General features: G+C 39.5%; 1 protein-coding gene across 3 annotated transcripts; it reads right to left on the bottom strand.

The window, feature by feature from the left end:
- Positions 1-2,939: 2,939 nt before the first annotated feature.
- Positions 2,940-17,592, bottom strand: PTHLH (parathyroid hormone like hormone). Of its 3 annotated transcripts, XM_003265646.3 has the most exons (6): positions 17,382-17,592; positions 16,794-16,886; positions 14,899-15,141; positions 14,268-14,390; positions 8,192-8,614; positions 2,940-3,426 (listed from the first exon to the last, which is right to left on the bottom strand). In XM_003265646.3, the coding sequence occupies exons 4-6, from the start codon at positions 14,366-14,368 to the stop codon at positions 3,417-3,419; spliced, it is 534 nt and encodes a 177-aa protein (XP_003265694.2). In that variant the 5' UTR covers positions 14,369-14,390; positions 14,899-15,141; positions 16,794-16,886; positions 17,382-17,592; the 3' UTR covers positions 2,940-3,416. The 3 variants fall into 3 exon arrangements, with proteins under 3 accessions (XP_003265694.2, XP_003265693.1, XP_030660394.1); XM_003265645.3 differs by lacking the exons at positions 14,899-15,141; positions 16,794-16,886; positions 17,382-17,592 and adding an exon at positions 14,555-14,587; XM_030804534.1 differs by lacking the exons at positions 2,940-3,426; positions 14,899-15,141; positions 16,794-16,886; positions 17,382-17,592 and adding an exon at positions 14,555-14,587 and having other exon boundaries at positions 8,188-8,614.
- Between the last annotated feature and the right edge of the window lie 266 nt (positions 17,593-17,858).

The following is a 17,858-nucleotide window of genomic DNA, read 5'->3' as shown; positions in this document are numbered from 1 at the left end:
AAAGAGAGCATTTGGAGTTTTAAAAAGATTGATTTGACTCCTTTTGTCCTTGTACTAAGAATAGATGATGAAAAATTAAAATAAATTTTTAGCCATCATGGTTATAGTTATACTTTCTCCCAAGAAAACCTTCAGTTTCTTCATCTTTTTCAGGCTGACACGGCCTGCATTCCAAAATAATTTTTGTAACAAGGAAGGGAGATGTCAATATTGACTTTAAATATTTTCAGGACCAATAATGTCAGCACTGATTTTGGTTCATAACTTATGTAGCTCTAAATATGTTAGTTGTATTATAAGCACATGCTGTAAAATGCACTTGTTTTACAATGATGGCTATGAAAATACAGAGGAAAGGAACAGGACCTTCACGCATAAGTGTCACTGCCTATCTTTTGGAGGTGACCTCTATAATACCCATAAATACCAAATTTCTATCTGAATAGAATATGAGAAAGATAGCAGTATGTTAGCAGATTAAGTTTTATTTTCTTAATGCCAGAATATTTAGTCCAACTTGCCTTTGTGTAAATTGTTACTGTTTTATAAACAGTACTTAAGTCAAAGATAAGCTATATTCACTGAGTGTAATTTGCTAGGAGTTTATTTACCTTAAAATACTTAAACTACGTATTTCAATTTTTCTTTCATATAAAATGACTCTTTTACCCAAATATTTTTGCCTCCTTCATCTCCCAACTCCATCCCTTATTCTATGATTTTACTCTTTATCACTGCCAGAGGACCCAGGGTATGACTAAGGGCAGTAATGGCATTAATAATGCTTTGGTAATAATTGATAACTATAAATCTCCAAGTTCCCTCTTCCTCGTTTCCTTTTCAGGAACAGGCTACTTGTGAAGCAAAACTTAAAGATGGTATACACTTAAAGGTGAATCTCATGCTTTCTTGCCTTGATAACTAAGTATTTATCAAGCTAGTGTTAGAAAAACTGATTTTTCATTTGAACAAGTTATAAGGATTTGGTGCAATGCCACTTAAGATGTAGAGTTTCAAAACTGCTTCATGGAGTTTTACTTGCATTTTATTAAGTCTTATTGCATTGGCTTTAAACTTCTAAAGATTGCTTAGTTGTAAAACCATTTCCAACAAATTTTTAAGTGAAGCTAAGCACAAGTTTCCTTATTTGCCTGCTAATGTAGGTTTAAAATTTATTTTAAAAAAATAGCCAAATAAGTCCTATTTTGAAGACTATGGAATCTAAGTGAAAGTATAAATTCAATCTTAGAACAGTCCTCCCAGAAACATAATTCTACTCACACTCAGTTCATACTAGTCTCTCCTTATGTGTTTTTTCCCCTTTTCTAGCTATCTATAGGATTTTGGATCATTTCAGCGTTTAGTTCTTTCATGTATATGTATGGAATAACCCACCCACTGGAGTAAAAGGCTCTTAAAGGCATTTTACTTCTTGTGCACACCTGAAACATCTAATAGACATCTAACAGGATATGGGCACTAATAGAATACTTGCTCAATATGTGCTTGCTTGATTCATAGGTTTTTTGTTCTGTTTTTCACTAAGCTGCAGATGGAAAAGAAAACAGATCTGTAGAAGGAAATGTGTTCATGTTTTCATCTGAACATAATGGTAGGAACCACTAGGAGGATATTCAAAAGTCAGAAAATAACAGATGCTGGTGACGTTGTGGAGAAAAAGGAACATTTATACACTGTTGGTGGGGGTGTTAATTAGATTAGCCACTGTGGAAGAGAGTTAGGCAGTTCCTCAAAGACCTAAAGACTGAAATGCCACTCGAACCAGCAATCCCATTACTGTGTATATACCCGAAGGAATACACATTGTTCTGTTATAAAGACACATGCACGCGTATGTTCATTGCAGCACTATTGACAATAGCAAAGACATGGAATCAGCCTAAATGCCCATTAATGATAGACTGGATAAAGAAAATGTGGTCCATATACACCATGGAATATTATGTGACCATAAAAAAGAATGAGATACTGTCCTTTGCGGGGACATGGATGGAGCTGGAGGCCATATACTTAGGAACTAACACAGGAACAGAAAACCAAATACCACATGTTTTCACTTATAAGCGGGAGCTAAATGATGAGAACACATGGACACATAGAGGGGAACAATACACACTGAGGCCTATTGGATAGTGGAGGGTGGAAGGAGGGAGAGGATTAGGAAAAATAACTAATGGATACTAGGCTTAATACCTGGGTGATGAAATAATTGGCACAACAAACCCCCATGACATGTGTTTACCTCTGTAACAAACCTTGCATGTACACTTGAACTTAAAAGTTAAAAAAAAAAATACAAAAGAGATTCCACATGGCATCACAACCAAGCTGTTTGCAACTAGAATTCCAGGAACTGTGATACCACAGGAAAGCAACACTCACCTTTGAGAGCTTTTTGAGCAGTTACTTATTTCCCAAACTTGAGTCTTTCTCCTTTCTGTTAGGAACCTTAATAGGCAGTATTCTCAAGCAGCTCTTTTATGCTTAATATGGTTGTTACTAGTAAGAGCAAAATCTCTTAAATTACACTTTACATTGGTTAAAATTACCCATGGCCTTATAGTCTCTGACTGGCCTCTTTCCCTTTTTTCCAGCTCTGGCCAACCCTCTGGACTTAATGTCTTTAATCCTTTCTCCTGATTTCTTTCTGCTGCTTTTCTGCCCACTCCTGTCTGAACTTCACATTGAATGTACTTTATAAAATGACATCTAGATAGTTCAGCCATGCTGTTGACTTGAACTGAAATATTGGACAAAATACATTTTAAGTTGTTTTTAACTGAAAGGTAATGTGGAATTTTTGGAATGTGCACCAACATAAACATATTATGTTTAAGATTGTATTCAAATCGCTTTTTTAAAAAACATATCATGTTCCTTCTACTAAAAATCTTAAAGGATAGAATTCACTCTCTGAATCATGATGTAATTAGATTATATTTTATTAGACATTCTTTACAAATTTAAAATACTGCTATTTTTACATGCACAGAGGAAAATCAGTTTGGATAATTATATTTAGGCATTCATTAAAATCAACCACAAAATAGAGACACTTCATTGTGTCATTTATCAACATACTTGATATGTATATCTAAAGTGCATTATGTTACAAAAAATATAGAAATTCAGCAGCACCAAGATACATTTACAAAATAAATACATCAACGGACAAAATAAATTATGGTAAATGTGATAATAATAATTGGATTAGCCTTGGCAAAAAAAAAAAATATTCACAATGACCAATGTGCAGTTTCATAGAGCAATGGGGGAGACAGTTTTATTCCAATGCATTTACAGTATTTACAGACAATAAATATTTCTAATACTTTCCATATGTTCACTATTACAGAATCCTGCAATATGTCCTTGGAAGGTCTCTGCTGAAAATTTCAATGCCTCCTGCAAAAAGAAGGAAGAGAAAGAAAAGGAGAAATCAGGTTAGTTTTCTTTACAAATGAAAACATAGAATGTAAAGGATATAAGCTAAGGAATACAAAATCACAGTGGAAAGAGATTCAGGGAACTTCTTGTAAATATCTCCTACAAGAGGTACCTGTGGGATCCACCCGGATCTCCATAACCTCTGTTACAGGCAGGGTCTTCAAACCGACTTAGCCCATATGTGCGGAAAGGAAAAGGGCCTGTGTTTCCAATCATGCTGTCAGAAAAAAGGAGACTGTGGAAAAATTTTCCAGGACTGCCAGCTGGCAAGTTTGGGAAGAGAAGGGACAAATTTGAGAACTTGGAAATGAGGTTACGTTGGACCATCCATCATCAAATACAATTCACTTGGAGGTTTATTCCCCAGTGACACCTGAATTAGGCAATCCAAAGCTTGTTTATTTTGTTCAGGTGCTCATTTGGACAATCTCTCCCAACATAGTGGGCTGTGGTGAGGATAGTGGAAGTGTGGACCTTGGTAACAATTGGAAGGATGTGTAGTTAAATAGAGCTGATGGTATAATGATATCCATCTTAGTTGATATGATATTTGGCATTTCTTTAGCTGTCTTTAAACACTAATGAATGAAACTATTATTGGATTTTATAATAGTTTTCAAAGCCAAAACTAAAATAGAATCATTTGTCTCTCACTCTGTTGGTTTTTGAATGGATTTTTCTGTTAGCATTGGGAAAGTCTACTGTAAATGCGGGAATAATTAAGAATAAATTAATTTAAAAGTATAAAATATCAGTATTTCATATCACCATGTCTGTTTTATTATTCTGAAGTTACTACTTGGAACTGACACCTTTTCTAATCTATCTAAATACCGTAATGAGTGTATTTTAAGATGGGTTAGTGGAGTTTTCTTTGCTTTTCTGTCTCCCTTTCTCTTCTCTTTGTGTGGTCTATGTATTCGTTCCCAAGGAAACAACTATAGAATGGAATTTGATTGGCTATGTCATTGAATTAACAGTTAGAGTTGTGGCACAGTTTTACATGGCAGACATATATGGGTGTAACACCTACAAAGCAGCATATTCTTAACAATTTTGGGGTTTCCTATGCTGCTCACAGAAAAAGCAAATTGAGCATTTAAAGTGTCTTAATGTCTTAGGTTACTGATCTCTTCACCAATGGTTTTGGTGGGAATGTTAAAATCGCTCCCAACTGCAAAGAAAAGAAGAGTTTAAGATTAAAATTTTAATTGGTGGATGGATGTGGATAGATGATATGAATAAAGCCAAAAAGATGACCTCAAAACACAATAATCTGCATTCTTTACTGATTTTTAAATGTGTTTGTACTAAATGGTATTTTGTGAATTGAGTTTAAGAATAACACAAAGAGGGAAGGAAGAGGATTTTTAACAATTATTTCCTCAGAAAGAAAGAAAGAAAAAGAAATAAGTTAAAGGACCAAGGAAAAATCTTCTATGTATCTCACCCTGCACAGATGTTTGCTCATTCTCCTTTCTTTTGATTTCTCCTTTAACAGAGGCCTGTATTGGAATAGCCAAGTAAAACACCTAACATGATCTAAAAGCGTATGTGTATGTTTACTATATGTGTGTGCATATGACAGCATTTTACAGTCCTAGCTCTTTTTACTATGGACTTTTGATATTTTTCTAAATCAGTGTTTTCCAAGGCAAAAATGATATGATTTCTAACAAATGAGTCCCACTGTATCTGGATATCACACTTGAAGCATTGAAAATTCTAAAATATAATTCCCCCAATTTAAAGCTATATATTTTTCACTGAATGGTTCATGTGAGAGGAAAATAGACAATTTTACCTCAGTAGTTTTTTCTAAAAGAATGCTGTATTATTGGCTGGTGCGGTGGCTCACACCTGTAATCCCAGCACATTGGGGTAGGTGGATCACCTGAGGTCAGGAGTTCAAGACCAGCCTAGCCAACATGGAAAAACCCCGTCTCTACTAAAAATACAAAAATTAGCCAGGCATGGTGGCGGGTGCCTGCAATCCCAGCTACTCAGGAAGTTGAGGCAGGAGAATCTCTTGAACCCAGGAGGTGTAGGTTGCAGTGAGCCGAGATTTCACCATCTCACTCCAGCCTGGGCAACAGAGCAAGACTCTGTCTCAAAAAAAAAAAAAAAGAATACTGTATTGTTTTTCAAAATATTGTATGTATTATAATCAAGTTCATGCTTGCCATATCATCAGACATCTTGGTTCACCATGTAATAATGCAAAAAGACTAAGGAGGGGACATTAATAAAAGACTTATCACTTATAAAACTTTAGGTATTCTGAAAAGATTTAATCTGGATTACAAAACTTGCATGGCCCCATACATTCTCATCAATACACTCCTAAACTTCCTCACTCTTCCCTGAACCTCTGTTGGATTGTGTTGGGAGAGTGCCAACATTTGGCTGCCAAACAGTTCTTTCCATGAATGTCCCTCACAAATAGGGAAGAGAAAGGAAAAGCAGAAACCTCCTATTTCTTTCAGCCCTAGGTCTGGATTTGATTAGGCCACTGCCTAATTTTCACTAGACCTACTTTAACTTAGGGGTAGTTCCAGGCATAAGAATTGACGAGTGTTAATTTTCATCAATTCTCCAGATACTTAAAGAACATTGCAAATTTGAAATAAATAAAATCCATTAAAAGTTACTTATACCTCTGTTTCTATAACTCATATATATATATGAGTATATATATATATACTTTTTGCCTCATAGAAACATATCCCCCTAGATAGATAGACAGATATAAATAGATAGATGATTGATAGGTAGATGGTACAATCAGAACTAGGTCTAAAAACATCAAAATAATATGTTGCAACTTATTGAATGTTTACTATATACATATATGTTTATATATATATGTTTATATATATGACGTGTTTATATATATGAGGCAATGGATAAAAATAGGTTTTGGCAATAAAGTAGGGTCCTTACATTAGTTATAAATATATACAGTTAGGATCCTATCTTAAAATACACTAAATATGTGCAGTAAGCCAGAATTTATAGGGTTTTGTCACCCTTTAGAGATCCATTAGTTGTTTGCAGGATAGGTCATTCACTGTGCTAAAGATTGTTCTAGTGCCACTGCCCATTGATTACTGAAGCTGTACTACTTATCCCATATGACTGCTATTTTATGTGCTATTTAATGACGGGTTTGCCAGCTTAAAGAGAGAAATAATGGTGAATAGGTTCAAGGTCCCCTTTGAAACATTATCCTATAATCCTATCTGTAGCAGAGTCAAAGGAAATGACTAAAGAAGTAACAGGGGACTCTTTAAATAATGAGATCACTAGTTGCATATGATGTGTTCTTCTGTTGTTTGCCTTTTTTTTTTTTTCAACCCCCACAGAAGTGCTGTACTGAAAAGTGAAAAGAAAAAAAATCATTTCAATGGAAATGCATGGATAAAGAAGCAGGGCAAACATAGCACTGGTCTACGTGTCAGAAAACAGGGAGATAAATCCAGCTCTGGGGCCACCTATTTCAATTCCAAGGACTACTCAGGTCTTTTAGCCGTGGAATGCCTTGGCTTTCTATTTTATAAAATGGGATTAATATTTGCCCCACTTTTTGCCTCATAGAAACATACCCCCCTAGATAGATGGATATAAATAGATTATAGATTATAGATATGTAGATGGTACAATCAGAACTAGTTCCAAAAACACCAAAATAATATGTTGCAATTTATTGAGTGTTTACTATATGACAGATACTTAGTCCACATATAATCTCATTTAGTTGACACCAAACTCTATGAGGTTGGTACAATTATTATCTTCATTTCATAGAAGATGTAAGTGAGTCTTAGAAAGGCAGAGTAACTTGCCCTAGGTTGTGAACTTAAATAAATTCAGACCCAAGACTTGGCCCTAAGTTATTTGATCCCAAAGTCTAGGAGTGTCATTGTTACCTAAATCTGTGAGCTAAGGATAAACAAGCCACATAAATGTGAAGTTTTATTTTTCCTATGGCATTACCCTAGAAAAACTATTTTATCTTGCCAGTGAACAAAGAGATACATGAGAAAAACCTAGATCCTTGTAAGTTAATACTTAAACATTTTCAGAAACCATTTATTTTGTATGAGCTGGTAGAAACCAGAGTTAAATTTAATTAAACAAATTTAAAGCATGTGTTTAAAACATAATTTAAGTTCTTTACATTAAAATAAATTTGAGATTTAATTAAATACATTTAATTAAATAAAAAGTGTGAATGGCTCAGAATCGTTTATGACATGATGCTCTTCTGCAGTGTTTGTAGATAATATCAAATGCTTCTATATTCTCCCTTGAAGTGAAAGAACGTAAGAAATGAAAAACACTGAAGAAAGTTTGCCCAGATGTGAGAGTAAGGGGAAGAAACATACTTCCCCAGCAAATTATGAAGATGGTCACTAGCTTCTGAAGCTTGAATATGAAATTATTTGGTAGAGTGGTAAAGGATTGATGTTGGGTGACAGTGGAGAAAGAGGAATGGGCTCTAAAGCCTCTCTATGGTGCTGGAGGATAGGGGTGTGTGTGGTAGGGGGGTACTGCTTTAAGGCAGACAATATTCTGACTTATTCTCTGTCAACTGCTACACAATTGATAGAGATACATAAAGGGAGAAAATTCTAGGTTTGTCCAAGCCAAGGCAGAAGGGAGGCTCCAAAACCCAGCTGAGAGCACCCCGCTGAGGCTACGGGCCAGAGAAGCCTGTTACCGTGAATCGAGCTCCAGCGACGTTGTGGAGGTGTCAGACAGGTGGTCCCCTTCTAGCCCACTCCCAGTCACTCCAGAGTCTAACCAGGCAGAGCGAGTTCGCCGTTTTTTCTTTTCCTGCTCCTTGCGTTTCCCGGGCTTGCCTTTCTTTTTCTTCCCGGGTGTCTTGAGCGGCTGCTCTTTGTATGTCTCCACCTTGTTGGTTTCCTGAGTTAGGTATCTGCCCTCATCATCAGACCCAAATCGGACGGGGTGGTTCTTTGTGTTGGGAGAGGGCTTGGAGTTAGGGGACACCTCCGAGGTAGCTCTGATTTCAGCTGTGTGGATTTCTGCGATCAGATGGTGAAGGAAGAATCGTCGCCGTAAATCTTGGATGGACTTCCCCTTGTCATGGAGAAGCTGATGTTCAGACACAGCTCTTTTGCTTTGAAAGAAAATATTAGAGGGGAAGAAAACAGTTAAATTTTAGTTGTTGATAGAGACAACAAAGACATGAGTAAATCTCTTGAGTTTTCTAGTTGGTCCACCGTGAGACACAAGCTAGATGGGTAGCAAGCTCATTGCGCAGGGAAGGGTAACCAGTGGGAAGGAAAGAGCTGGCAGTTGGAAGGCTCCAGCTCCTGGTCCCAGTTCCACCACTCACTAGGTTGTGACCTTGGTGGGAACATGAACATTCTTGGGCCTCATGGGCTTCAACTGTTTAAAAGGAAGGGGTCAGAGACAGTGATTTCTATACTTCCTTCCCGGTTTAAAACACTATGATTCAGTCATGATCAGAAATAGACAGAAACCACGGAGTATCTCTTCACATTTTTCAGAGTTCTGCTGAGAAAATAAATCTAGAAGTCCCAGCCTGGGAAATAAAAGGCAGCTGCTTTTACCTGAGTATTCTCTCTCTCTCTCTCTCTCTCTCTCACACACACACACACACACACACACACACACACACACACACACACACGCCCCATTAAGAAAATAATAATATTGAATCTCAAAGAACAGCAAGGCATAAGAGTAAAAACAAACAAAGGCTGAAGGAGAAGTGAGCAGTGAAGCCTGTCTAGGAAACCATCTGACTCACAGACTGAACTTTAACATTTTAGACTACTGGCTACCAAGAACATATATTTGAAGGCCAATCGTCAGAGAGAGAGAGAGAGAGAAGAGAGAGAGGGAGAAAGAGAGGGAGAGTATGTGTATTTTTCTGTAAAGTAGTGGGTGGTCTCCTTAAAATGGGTTTCTTTGTGTGCTTAAATGAGCTCATTCTATTTCTTCTGTGCTTCATGGTTTTTTTTTTTTTTAATTTAGAACTTCAGAGAGTATGATCCTTACTACTTAGTTGAGAAGTTCACTTTTCTACTTGCTGTCTTTGTCTTAAAATTCTCTAGGAAAAAATATAAAGGTTTTTTCTATTTAAATGACACTCTAATGAAAATATCGTGAGAAAGAATAAACTAATTCTCTATCAATCCTTTTAGATAACATCCAAACTCTTGCTTAAATGTCCATTGTGTATTCTTTTATTATTTTGTGTATATTATTAACCATATTTAAGGACTGCATCTATTAATCAGTCATATCATGCCTGCTTCAACTCTGCATTAACTCCAATTTCTACCATTGGAATAGTCCTCCAAACTGGCCCATCCTCAAAAGCATCTCAAAGTTTTTCCAGGGCTACATCTCATATACTCTTACTTCCCTGAAACAATGGTGTCTGGGTCCTTTGTTGCCTTTGTTAGTGCAATGTCTTTAACTCCTCAGAGAAATATGGCAATCATAAATAGCATTATTACTGCCCCCATTGTATTCATGGGGAAAGTGAGGTGCAGAGAGGTTAAATCACTTGCCCTAGTCTACACAATGAGAACTGGCAGAGCCAGGGCTCCAAAAACTAGGTCTTCTGATTCTAAAGCCAAGACTGCCTTTTCAATTTCCTCAACCCTTTCTCCTGCCTAAGCGGAAGCTGAAGCTGAAGTCCCAGCCTGTTCCTGTGTTGAGGGAACACAGTAAGGAGAGTACAGGGTATATGCATGGGGCAGAGAGTAATAAGCCACCACAATAATGGGCAGATTGAACAGAAATATATCAGTTTCCTTGAAGATCAAGCCTATTGCCCCAAAAGTTCATTTTCATCATCAAAATTAGGAACTATAAGAGTTTGGATTATCACTGGATGAATGAGTCAAAGAAAAGAGTAAGAGATGAAAATACAGTCATCATTTCTCTGGCCCTTCTAGCTAGAATGTCAGCTACCTTCTAGTATTTTAGTGTGTGGACTGACTTGAAGCCATGTAGCTCATTCAAAAAAGACATGACTTAATGGAAAGGAATTTAACAGGAGCCTGGTTTAAATGAGGCATGAAGGAGTCTCTCTTTCTTTTAGAGGGTGCCACATGTGACTAGATTAAAATTCACTTACTCTGTGGCAATAGTTAGTATTCTGGAAACTTTTAAGAATCTACAAGTTTGAGGCTTTGGTACAAGGTATTTATATCCTTTAATAACATTTATAAAATAATAGGACAGATATAATTGCATATTTCATAAGCACTACAGTTTAATAAGTATCTTTTAGCAAAATGTCACATTAAAAAGAAGTTCTTAACCACTGATAATTTATAGTATTGGGGGCTTTTATTTCTTTCTCTGTTCCTGGCAGAAGCCCTCCTCTTCTGTATTGCTCTCCAAATGGATAAAGTGTAGCCTATTTTAGCTTAACTTGAGGCCAAAACTTTTAATGGTTGGTCTATTCTAATTAAGCCACCATTGCTCATGCCCCTTCTCATGGGCATATGTGCTTGTCATCTTGGCCAGCCTGTCAACTGTGAGTCACAGTGCCTTCCTAACTCAGGCTGCATTTTCCCAGGATAGTTCTCTTGGGAAATGCAGTGATCATTCTATCCTTCTATTTTATAAAAAGCCTACAATATGGCACAGCTTTGTTCAATTTAAAATAGTACATTGCTTATGAGGGACAAAGCTTTTCATCTGCCTTTTGGGGGAAACTGTTAGTATTTTGGAAAACACAAGTTTTCTTAAATGCTAAATTGGAAATGCTGTTAGACACTTAGTATTTCAAAAACTTCTGCAATTAAAGTATTGTGAAGAATGAATCTCTCACTAGGCAGTTGCATTAGAGGATCAGGAATATAATGGCATCAGTATAAACTAGGTATACAGAGGTAGTGAGTAATAAATTCAAATTAAGGACGTTTTCAATTTAGATAACTCTGAAATATTTAAGTTGTAAATATGGCCTCAATAATAGTCTTTTACTCAATTTGTCTGTAAACATTACATAGCACTATGGTTCACATGACACTTACATACCTAAGCTCTAAAATGGAAAAATAGGTATGTTATGCATCGTGTTCTTCTTTGATTATTGTAAAAAAAATTACAAAATTTGGGGGAAATGCTTATCACAGATAACTCAAATTCAGCCAAAACATAGTTCTTCTCCTTTAAAAAAAAAAAAAAAATCAGTCCAAGGGAGTTTTTAGGGAAGAAGCTTAAATTTCTAAGGAACTATCAAGGAACAGAGGGCATAAAAACAGTGATGGAAATTCCCTTTCCAGCACAGGAAGAAGCAGTATGCTTGTACTGATGCTAGGCTTCTAAGGACGGACTCTGTGTTTGAGAAGAAAAGTTCTGTGGTACACGCAAGAGACAGGGTTAGGGTGTTAGAGTTAAGATGACTCACAAGAAGGTCCTTCCAACCCAAATGACTCAGTAGAAAGTTACGCTTTTCATTAAGTGGAATAGACCCAGTCTGGCTCCCAAGCAAATCAGCCAGTGATGTTTTAGGTTTCTGAATCTGCTGGAGTTCCCTCTCTAACTTAAACATAGAGATAGCCACCTGCCAAAAGCCTTGTTCATCTGCACAAGAACATCCATAGGCCTCACTTTCCAGTATCCAACTTGATCATGCTCTAGCTCCATTAATTAAAATCTTTGGGATTAACAGATCAAAAAGACTCACAATTTGTAACTGCCTCCTTTGCATGGTTTAGGAAGTCTTATTGTTATAGTAATTTCCTCTCCCTTAAAAGTTAGCATCTAGTTAAAAAAAAATCTATACTTCTAAAGCAGTTCCCTAATACTTGGTGTAAAAAGTGGGGAGTAATATGGTTTGATTATATTTTAAAATTTCTTTCAAGAAACTAGCTTGATTTAGCATAATGGTAGACTTATGTTTTGTCTAGCACACAAAATTTACTGTTACTTGGCAGCAAGACAAAAATAATGACTTGTTTTTAAAAACTCCATTTGGCTATAATAATTTGATGAAACATCTTCATCTACTGATGATTTCAGCCTCCATGAAAAACCATGCCTGTAATGTGATGATCTATTACCCATTAACTAAGAGAATGTTTTGTGGTAGTTTTATAACCATCGGCTGAGTGTGAGTGTTTAACTACAATATTATATTTCACCCACAAACAAAACTATAACAGTTGCTGGCTGCTAAATGGTTTCTGATGTGTGTTTTGTAAGGTGCAACAAAGAAAGAGTTAAAAATAGCCTTTAGGACAACTTAGCAGTATTTTTATGCCATAGTTGTGTATGTAATCATGACTCATTTGCTGTTTCTCAAAAGAGAAAACAGGTATTTCTTAAGCAACTTTAAAGAAAAAATTGGCTCTGTTCCAAGGTAGTATCTCTTAGCCAAATAAATACAGTATTTAAGTGTGCTTTTAAAAATTCAGTCTTCATTTCTATTTATGTATAAATTTTAAATTATTGAATTTAACACAAGTTTCCAAATGAGCAAAAAGTCTGAAGACAATTTTCAGAAATATCGGTAAAACGTTGATCTGAAGAATACAATGCAGCTTTATCTTCGGTATAATGTTCTACACAATTTGCCTTAGGAGATTCATAATAGATTTTCATTTTGATGCCAAGGTTCAGACATGTCTAAAGTAATTTCATTTAAGGATTTTCTTCTCTAATAATAATAGACCACGAGCATGTATAAAACAGTTGCCTTTTTGTACACCCTCAGGAATTTACAAGGAAGCATCATAAACCTGACTGTAAATATTAGATACTGCTATTTTTATTGTTAGTGTAAAAAGTTGCCTTAATTCCTTCTCCAGAGTCAAACTCATCTCAGTTCTTGAACTTTATAGTTTTCCCATTCTGAACACTGAGTCTGCAGTTTAAAGATCATCCAAACATGGTGTTATACACATTACTGAACGGCTAGGTCCAACAGATTATTAAGCTCATGTTACTCTATCACTCTTCCAAGTTTTCAGTCACACGACATAGTGATATTTCTCTGGTGTGCTTGGATGTATGATTATTTCAAAGTTGAAGTTATCATTAAAAGAATCACCAAGTGAGAATGCCAAAATACAAGTTTTCAGTCTACAATGCAAATATTTGACTCCAGATTAAAGAACTGTTAGCAATAATTCCAAGAAAAAAAAAGTTTCCACACCTAAAATTCATTTTGGAATCAAGCACTCTAGCGTTCCTGAACTGTATCAATACTAACATTGGAGTCGTGCCACTGCAAAGTTGTTACTACTTCATTATATAATATGCTTTCATTATGTAATGTGGTCCTGTTTTATATGCTTAAAATTATGTCATTCATAATAAAATTAGATGTACGGCTTTTGCTTTTTCACACGCAAACCGCCACCCACATTCAGTATGTATACAAGCGCGCAGGCCATACGTCCCCCGGACCGCTCAGCTTCCTCCGAGTTTCAGAAGCTTCCTGGGTCCTGACAGTAACCACCACCCCCCACCTTTTTTTTTTTTTTTTCCACTAGAGGCAGAGGATCTCTCCCTAGAAGAGATTCTGTGAAACGCTCCATCTTATGGAAACACACATAAAATCTGTCTCTTGCCTGCCTCCCCTTGAAGATCAACCAGATCTCCCGCCAGGTTTGAGGACCCGGGCTCAGGCCCCGGCAGGTATCTGGCGTGGTCACTCTCCCTAACCCGGGCGAGGAGCATCGGTGACCGCTGCGAGCCCTCGGCAGCATCCCAGCTTGGCAGCCCCTCCCCCTGGCCTCCCCAACCCGGCGCCCTGGGGAGGATGGGGCACTTACAGGCGGCGGCTGAGCCCCTCCACCGAGCGCCCGCAGGAGGGCACCGCGTAGCTCAGCAGGAACACCGCGACGCTCCACTGCTGAACCAGTCTCCGCTGCATCGTCTCCGCTCGCGCTCAGGACCTGCAACAGAAGGGAATGGGACCCGAGTGTCAGTCTGGACTCTCCATCTCCCCGCACTACTCCGCTCCCCCTTTTTAGCCCGCTCTCAAAAAGCCTCTTCAACATCAAGGGCATCTCCCAAGTTGAAAAGAAAAAAAATTTCTCACGAGCCTCTCAGCACTTACTTATTTAGCAACCGGCTACTCCAACTGTGCTTTCTCCAAACCACACAGCCCGAAAGAGCAAAAAGGGAAAAAAGAAACAAATCAGAGGCGCTTCCTCTGAAATAATAGCGAAAATGAAATGGTTTTATATATGCATCAATGATAAGTAGTGTGTTTACACGTCTCCCATAACAATGTCTAATTAATCTGGCCAGCAGTTCTCCTGGGTTCGTGGAACAGGGCTAACCGCCTCCTAAAAGAAGAAAGTTTCCCCCTCTGAAGTCAGCTTCTTTGCGAACCAGGCCCTTTCGTTCCAGAGCCACTTGTAGCGAAACCCACATATATATACATAGCTGTCTGTCTACCTCCTCTGGTGGGCTGGTTGCTTCCGGAAAGTTGATTCCACACACCCTGAGAACAAGTTTCAAGTGCGCGTGTCGTCGATCAGGAGGGCCAGGTGGTGGCGAGGGCGGGTCGTTAGTGGCAGCCGGAGCGGCAGGGCGGCGGCAGCCCCGCTTCACGGGCGGGGAGACATGCTGGCCGGGCGGCGCAGGTTGGAGGCGAGTTGAAAACCGAGCGGAGGAATGTTCGCACGCTCCGAGGCAAACCTGCCGGAGAAGTGAGCTAGTCGCAAAGAGGTGGCGCCCTAGGAACGCGCGCGGGGCCAGCGAGGGCGCGGGCGGGCGGGCGCGCGGGGGGTGGGGGCGGCGACGGGCGGCCCGAACGGGCCCCGCGCCGCCCGAGCTAGTGGAGGGGAGCCCCGAGCCGGGAATGAGCAGCGAGTGGCGGAGCTCCCCCCTCCCGCGCTGCCGACCCCGGAGCTGTCAGGAGCTCTGCCGAGCCCCACCACGGAGCCCGGGCCCTGTCGCGCCATCCCCGGGCCGGGGGCGTGGGCGCGGGCGCATCCGCTTGCTCTCTCCAGGCCCGGCCGGCTCCTGCCCGCGCGGCGGATCCGGGAGCCGAGATCCCCGAGGGCGTGCGGACGGCCCCGGGCAGCCGGCGGTCCCCGGTGCGCCGGGCTGGAAGAGCGGGCGCCAAGACCACCAGGGGCGGACCGACGAGGAGGAGGCCAAGGAGCTGGGCCGGGGACCGCGGGCGCCCGGGAGCCTGCGCGGAGAGGACGCGGGCTGTTGGCCTGTGAATTTAAGGAGCCCGAAGCTCGCCTGGCAGCTCCGGGCGATGCATGAGAACCTTCCTCCCTGGCCCATTCCCGGGATGAACTGAGTGGGGAGCATCGGCTAGAGAGAGGGAGATCTTTTGCTTAGAAGAGCAAAAACAGTTCCAGACTTCATATCTAAATTGCACTTTTTGCTGTTTCAGAACAGCTGGGAGACATCTGGAGCCGGTCCCAAAAAACCCGCGCACAGGAGAGATCCCCCTTTTGAATTGCAGAGGGGGACCGACACTCCTGGGGCACGCACACGGCCCTTTTCACCCATGGTCGGGAGTCTAACCCATCCTTTCTCTGATACCCTACCTGGTTGTCCCCTCCCCCTCAAAAGTCCCAGGTTACAGATTCTAGGAAGATTGTATCCGAGTCGCTGCAGCCAGCGGACAGACGCAGCGGAACTATGGTTGTGTGCTGCTCTGCCTGGGAGAAGCCACGGGAAAGCCGAGGTTCTTTCCAAAGTTAATGGGCGGGGAAGAAAGACTGCTCGGAATTACTGGGTAGTATCATCTAGGAAAGGATTGCAGCGGGAGTGGATACGCGCCCCAGGGCTCCTCTAACTTTTTGAAAAGAGCGCGAGTAACTGGGAACTATTCAAGGGATATTTGTCTTCTAGGCAATCCTGCTGGTAGGGTTCATTAGTTTCTAGAAGGCTAGTGTGATTTAGATTCTTGAGATGATTCAAGGAGTGTAGCCTTTATCAAGCCTGGCTTTCCGGATGATGCTCCACATATTTTACCCAGGGTGGGAGAAATAGCACCCTCTCACCGAGACCCTCGCTCATCGGGGCTTCCCACTGGTTCACTGCAGCTAGCTAGCAGTTAAAGTTTGCTCCTTAGGTTGGGTGGGGGGCATCTTTTCTTAGAAGCTCCTGCCTTCCTCAGTTGATTACTGTCAACCCCGTACCTTAAAAAACTCGGCTTCTTCTCACTAACAGAAAAAAAGCAAAACAAAAACAAAACACACACACGCACACACACACTCTCTCTCTGGGAATTTCCACAACTTCCCTTGAATATGTAAGGATTTCTAAATGTTAGACTTGTTTGGATAGTATGAAAGGGCAAAGTATCAGCACTCAGAAATGTCAACCTTTGAACCTCGAACACTTTCTGATTTATAAAATGAATCCTTCCAAAAAGATGCAGGAGCCCTAATGTAATCGTTAGATCTGAAGGGGGAAATCTGTTAAAAAAAAAAAAAAAGAAGTAAATCACAATTGAGCCATTTAATACTTGCAAGTTGTTTAACATTGAAATGATAATATTTGCTTCCACAATAAAAAGTCCAAGGTAACTAGCCAAGTTTCAAACTATCCAGGCTTTAAAAAGTCAACCCTTCTCCCAATAGAAGGTTAAAACAAAAATCAGATTGAAATTATCAAATCACTTATGTTGTAAATAAATTCACTTTACTTTCAGAACATTATAAATTAAAGACTGGCATCAATAGACTGCTTTGATTTATGTTGCTTTTTCTACTAATTAAACAAAATTAACCTCCCACTCCTTCCCTCCTTTCTTTTTCCTCACACACTTTTCTGGTGTTAATGGCAAAACTTCTATCAAATATTTTTAGAATTTCCTCTCCTCCACAAAAAGAGAAAATATAGACACAGGAAAAATAAATAGTCTTTATATACTTGGAATACCAAAGTTCCCTCCTAATTTATTACTTCACCTTTTCCTTGATTTACAATCTTCTCTCTGCTCTTCTGGCTGAAAGAGGGAAATCTTCTCAGCAGTCTTTTCCAGAAATATTTTTTGTTGTTCTTCAAAAAACATAAAATTAAGTCTTAAAATGAATTAAAAGCTTCTTGTAAGGAGACTTCTGTTCCCACTAAAGGCAATTATTAGAAAGCAGGTACCTCTTCCAAGCTGCCCTGTTTCTTACTTTCAGTAGAAATTCTCCTCAATATATACCCAGGACCCTGACTTTTTGCCTGTTTTGGAAAGGATATTTTCTGACATCATAATCTAGTTCCTAACATAACTGAGTAATCTCCATCATAATAATGCAGAGGATGCATGACTGCAAATGAGACACAGCAGGAGCACCCCCTACCACCCCCCACCACCCCCCGACCACACACACACCTTTTTTCTAAGGCTTAGAAATAGAACAAGTGCCAATAGAAGCTAAATGTTTGCTTAGGCC

The sequence above is a fragment of the Nomascus leucogenys genome, chromosome 23 (genome assembly GCF_006542625.1).
Source record: "Nomascus leucogenys isolate Asia chromosome 23, Asia_NLE_v1, whole genome shotgun sequence".
Lineage (NCBI taxonomy): Eukaryota > Metazoa > Chordata > Mammalia > Primates > Hylobatidae > Nomascus > Nomascus leucogenys.
Note: the sequence above shows the minus strand (reverse complement) of the source record. Positions and strands in the feature narration are given on the sequence as shown.